The sequence below is a fragment of the Mixophyes fleayi genome, chromosome 1 (genome assembly GCF_038048845.1).
Source record: "Mixophyes fleayi isolate aMixFle1 chromosome 1, aMixFle1.hap1, whole genome shotgun sequence".
Taxonomy (NCBI): Eukaryota; Metazoa; Chordata; class Amphibia; order Anura; family Limnodynastidae; genus Mixophyes; species Mixophyes fleayi.
Window position 1 is genome coordinate 426,690,001 of NC_134402.1, and position 6,000 is coordinate 426,696,000.

The 6,000-nt window shown below is 41.9% G+C and overlaps 1 protein-coding gene across 2 annotated transcripts in view; it reads right to left on the reverse strand.

The window, feature by feature from the left end:
• ARL15 (ARF like GTPase 15) overlaps positions 1-5,611 on the reverse strand; it is a 215,333-nt gene extending 209,722 nt beyond the window's left edge. For both annotated transcript variants that reach the window (XM_075184002.1, XM_075183999.1), the window contains exon 1: positions 5,336-5,611. In XM_075184002.1, the coding sequence (XP_075040103.1) occupies positions 5,336-5,347 (12 nt within the window). In that variant the 5' untranslated portion in view covers positions 5,348-5,611. The remainder of the gene's footprint in view (positions 1-5,335) is intronic.
• Positions 5,612-6,000: the final 389 nt, after the last annotated feature.

The following is a 6,000-nucleotide window of genomic DNA, read 5'->3' on the forward strand; positions in this document are numbered from 1 at the left end:
GTAAACATAGGACTAAATATTAAGGTCAGGAAGTCGCGCATGCCATCTTCTCCTGATCCGTACCGTGTTCCTAGCGTACATAGGGATCAAAGCTTGGCGCAGTAGTGCTGCATTCACAGTAATGTAAATGCAGCCTTTAAAAAGGATGGTGAAATAGCCTAAATGTGCTAAGACCTTAGGGCCTAGGCCAGTGGTTCCCAAACTTTTGCAGTTCGAGGCACCCCTAGAGTCTCCATAATTTTTTCAAGACACCCTTTCAAAATAATTCCCGAGCAGTCCTGTTTTAGAAGTAGTTGGGTCAAAAAAATGTAATAAGTATTTAGGTCAGGACAGAAATACTTATTTAGTTGTATACAAAAATGCCCCCTCTGTATCCAGACACTCTGCCCCCTCTGCATCCAGACACTCTGCCCCCTCTGCATCCAGACACTCTGCCCCCTCTGCCCTCTCACGCTGTCCCCCTCCTCTGCCACGCTGTCCCCCTCCTCTGCCACGCTGTCCCCCTCCTCTGCCACGCTGTCCCCCTCCTCTGCCACAGGGATGCCACGGGCCAGCCAGGGAAAAAAACAACAAAACAAAAATCCGCCGGGTGCTGGGACCCAGCATCCTCCTCTCTCATGCTGCGTGAGAGAGGAGGATGCTGGGTCCCGGCGCCCGGCGGATTTGTAAGTTTTTGTTTTGTTTTTTCCCTGGCTGGCCCGCGGCACCCCTGTGACAGCGCAGCGGCGCCCCTATGACAGCGCACAGTTTGGGAACCGCCGGTCTAGGCATTTTACAGAAATAGTTTTACAAAGCAAATTTTTTATTTTATTTAAGAAGAGTATTGCACCAAATTCTGTTCACTCCGCGTTTCAAAATGAAAATGTAAAAAAACAAAAAAACAAACCTGTGCAGGAATTGACATCATTGAAACCATTGCTTGTTTACCTATTCTGTGCACATGAGCAGCAGTACAAACAGCAGGTCAACCTGTCGGAAAATCGGACATGTATAGACTTCTAAACCTTTGTTCTGACCTGTGAATCACACTGACACTCAGGTAAACAGCAGAGGTGTGCAGACACCAGGATCAATGGTCTTGATTGTCGCATGATTTTCCAGATGGTTTGCCTTTGGAATGCGGTATGGGCAACCTCTGCAAAAATGCTGCTCTGATAGAGCATACAACTTCAGCATACTGTACCTAGAAAATTCTGCAGAAAAAGAAAAAAAATAGCTTTTCTCTCTAAACATCACTCTAAAGAACCTCTCTGCAGTATAGAGTGTTTTAATATTCTGCTTCTTCCTTCTTGCAATCCTGTACACTTCTATTTATTTATTCTGCAAAACCACGAACAGAGAATCTGATAAAGCAATGTTGTTTTATCCCAGGGTGCATGTTTTTTGTTAGTAATGTTAAAAAAGTTAGGAGCGACTACAGGAATGCCATTTGAAACAAGTGTAGAAATCAGGTCTGTAAAGTACAAGAAATGGTTCTTAAAATCGTATTCAAGCCATTTGTGTGCCCATCTTATTGGCGCTATAGGAATTTCTTTAGAGCGCATGTAATTTAGTAAAGTGCATCTCTATGCTTCCATCCACTTAGCAGTAATGTATTAAACCAGGTCAACAAAATGAAAGCAATTTTCAAGCTGAAAATTCCAACAATCAATTCCATATTACCAAAGGACTAGTGCAATGCCCCATTTAGGTAGACAAGCCATTAAAATACAATTACTGTCCTATAAAGGCTACAAGCACTATTCATCTCCAGTAGAACTGGGCACAGTGATTGGTGATAACAGCTCAAACATAAGCCATATGTCAGCACTACAGATCAAGGAGCCATATTTTGGATGCTTAAAATGTGTATGTTATATAGTGGGTACACATGAAATAATCAGTTCAATAAAAGACTGGCAAAATTTTATGCGGAACCCCGTGACCAAGAAAACTTGTTAACGATATCGCATCGGGAGAAATTTTCTGTCCTGTGTACCCAGTCTAAGCCTTAGGGAGACAGAAGGCACTTTATTGTCCATAGAGGATTGAGAGATTTATATACCACATATATATCAAACCAAGATTTAGCCTAAAAATAATGTAAGTGGGCAATATTAGATGATATGTCATAAACAGACAATGGACGATACTTAACACCACCACAAATAGCCATTAAACTCAAATGACATGAACTCAAAACTCAGTCTGTTTGCACGCCCCATAAAAACTGCAATGACTTGTAATACCAAAACATGGACGAAGGGCTCTGCGTAACTTGTAGATTTAATCTGCAATGTCAGCTGGAAAAGTTAACCAAAAGTAGTTCACTAATAAGAATTCATATATATGCCGCACATACAGCCTTTATCTCATATAACGGTAATGCCAAGAAGTGGACAGACATGTCCTGTATTTTTAAACAATTTAGTGTATTTTGGCAGAGCAAAGAAACAAAGCAAGGTTCCTCTTCACAGATCACAGCGATGGTTGCTATAGTTTTGAACACTGGAATTCAACAAGAAGCTGACAGACCAAATCCAAAAGGAGAATAGAATCAGATCAAACATTAAGTTACACCAGATAGCATCCAATGATCACTCTGGCAGTATGTTTACTATATGTGGACACGCCTTTGTTTAAAATCGGTCTGTTTAACAGTTCACAGTGCTCTAAATGTAATGACTAAATAATATGGAATTCAGTAGCCAGCAGGAATTTTTAAGGTAGAGAAGACTTCAAAAAAAATTAGGCAGGAGCAATTTTGGGGTGCATTTGTAACCTGGCACCCTGCAATTGTCTAGCCATGGTTTTTTGCAAAAATAACTGGATCTCAATTTTCTATCCCTCTTCAATTGTCCTGGCAGAAGACATAAGGGGTAGATTTATCAAAGCTTCTAAAGGAAATATGGAGGTTTTGCCCATATAAACCAGTCAGATTCTAGCCATCATTCATCTAGAATGTACTAGGTGACAGATAGCTAGAATCTAAATGGTTGCTATGGGCAACACCTCCATTTTTATCTTTTTAAAAGGTTTGTAAATCTACGCATAGGGTCAGTACAATCACAATACTAGACAGATGAAAAAAAGACGTACACACTATATATAAGTGACGGGCAACGCAATACCCATCAAGGGCTGTGTATGGGCATCCATCTAACCTTTAAAAGGGCCACACATTACCCTTACTCTCAGAATAAGAGCTGGGGCCAGAGGTTAAGCCCAGTGGGGCACAAAGCAAAGAAAAAGAGATGGGGCATAAAGAGAGAGAGAGAGCAGAGATTAGTTGGCTGCAGGTGAAGGTTCAAAGGGGCCGCCTGTTGCCCATCACTGCTATAATACTAAAAGCAAATGTTTGACCCAATATGGTTTGCAGCACGCTTTTTTTTTTTTTTTTTTAACACCCCCACTTACTAAAGTGGGTTCTATTCACAAAAGTCTATCAATATGTACTGTTTTTAACATGGTACTTGTTAATTATTTTGGCACCACAAGAACTCTACCTACCTGTCATTCGGTTACCTTGAGTACTGGTTGCACTTATTAACACAGAGGATGAGCTTGTCTGCTGTAGTACTCCAGTATTCCTCCAGCCCCCTCTGCCTGCATGCGGCCCACTCACACAATGCAGCTGGTGGGCAGGGACACATCGGTGCTCTCTGTGAAGGTGGGTATTCAATCAGCAGCACCAGATCACCATATGCTCTTGATAAACAAATGACAGGTGGGCAGAGTTCACGTTTTAAGTGTCGCCCGTATAACTAAGAAATACGCAGAACATAAAATAAACTGGCCAAATATAGTCTCATGGAATGTGACAACATGATGTATATTTGACAATCCCAAATTGTTCACGAAGAGTTATGCAACTGCAGGTTGAGCTGAATGAGCAGAACTACCAATTACAAAGTCTGACAAACTAGTTTGACAGACTTTCTGCTTTGCAACTTAATCAATTTGAAAAATTGACGTTTGCAAATGCTGAAAAGGTTGCTGACCATAATATGAAAGAAAACACCTTGTGGGCATTGTTAGCCAACATTGTTGATTGCAAGGTGGCTAAAACACCCACATATATACAAAAAGGTTTTGTGTGGTATTTTTTTATAATAGGACACTGCAATTTGTTTTCTGAATGTATATTTTCAAAAATTATACAACTTAACATTCATTTTACACTGTGTAACTGGAATACTACAGCCACGCACTTTATAAAATTCAAAGGATGATTTAAGTCAATAACATTGGGAGCTTGGGCACAAAAGCTTACATTCCAATTGAACTACAGTGACACAAGGAGTCTTTCTTGGCAACAAAAGAAGCTCTAACCAAGTTGACAAAATGAAGAAGATAAAGCAAATTATAAATATAACTCCACCAAACTACAGAAAAACAATAATATAAAAACAGTGCACATAACAGAGATATGAGGTACAAATAGACAACTGATAACTATGGGCCAAGTCACATCTATGTTTGGTGATATCAGGCATGTTACACTCAAAGTATTCAGAGTGCCTTATAGGGCCAAACAAACTCGGTTGGAAAAACCAGGCATTTAATAAAAATGACAATTGGCTTTTAATATATATTAAGCTGTTTGCTCCATATTAAAAATGACTAAAAAGCAACCATAGAACTACATACAACTAAAAAAAACAAATAAAACTGCATAGTGAGATGTACCTTTAACGTGAAATGAAACAGTTTAGAATAGTGTGGAGACTTCTAAATGAAACTCTCAAAAGTGGCCGAGGACAACAAGGGAAAGGGAAGTCATCAGTCCCCAAAATACTAGTCTGACATACTTAGCTTTATCAATGAATGCAAGAAAAGCACAAATAACACTGCAATGAATAGATCCAATAACTGAGTTCTCAAATATGTGTACACTAAATTAATGTAAAACAGTCACTGGTGATATTAACCATGTCACATAACCGCATACACAACTGCTGTCACTGGGAAACAGGAGATGCAGTGAGACATAAGAAGCAGATCATTCAATTATGCACTTTATACTGTATATAACATAAGGAGGAGAGGTAATTAAAAGGTAGCTCAAGGCCATGTAGGCTAGAGTGCAGGGACTGGGGACTCAGGCAGAGCATGACCTATGCAGCAAGTTCCCAGCACATAAGACACCTGTGACACATTAACCAGGAATTAGCAGTGCCATTGAATGGTAAATGAGGACAAAATGCAGAGATCAGCTCACTGGAGCATGCTTTATGGGGCTGCATTCTGCAAGCAGCAGCCCAGGACCTATCTCCAGGCATCTAATAGCCGGGCAATGGCCTGGACTGCTGCAGCCATCAGATAAGAAGAGTGATGAGGGGTGACAGGCACATACCATGTAATCCATGGACTCATGCAGTGGAGGGGGCTGAGCCGTGCACCTGGCTGGGGAGAGGAAGACTTCCTCTGCTGGGAGTCCGGTCACTGTCGCCGCAGTAATACAGCTCTGGTAAGTTGGTGCTTTCCCCTCTTGCTTCTTCCTTCTTCTCCTCCCACCTGCACACGTCTGGGAGCCCTCTTCCTCCGCCCAGGGGGGGGGTGCACCGTGACTGGGGGGAAGGAGGGAGCCCAGCCCGCCCCGCTACACCAAGAGGAAACGACTGAGCCAAGCCACGCCCATACTGCCATAAGGCACGCCTATCGAACACGCCCACGTCCACTGTGTGAGAGAGAGCCGCTGTCACGTATCACGTGACCCTATACGTAGCCGCCCAGCCTGGCTTTATGTTATTATTAACTCCATGCTAGTCATGGTGGTGGTGGTGTTATGGAGTACTGCTCTCCAGCTGATGCAGAGTGCTAAGCTGGCTTATGTGGGGTGTGTTACCTAGAGATAGAGAGAGATGAGGCTGCCAGGATCAGTGCTTGCAGAGGAAACCTAGGCTGACTACCAATAGTGCTGCCTCAGTAATGACTATATTTTCCTCCATTCATAAAAACTACAGCATGCTTCTTTCTAGGGAATAAATGCACAACACAGTTATAGGAATCCAAATTAAA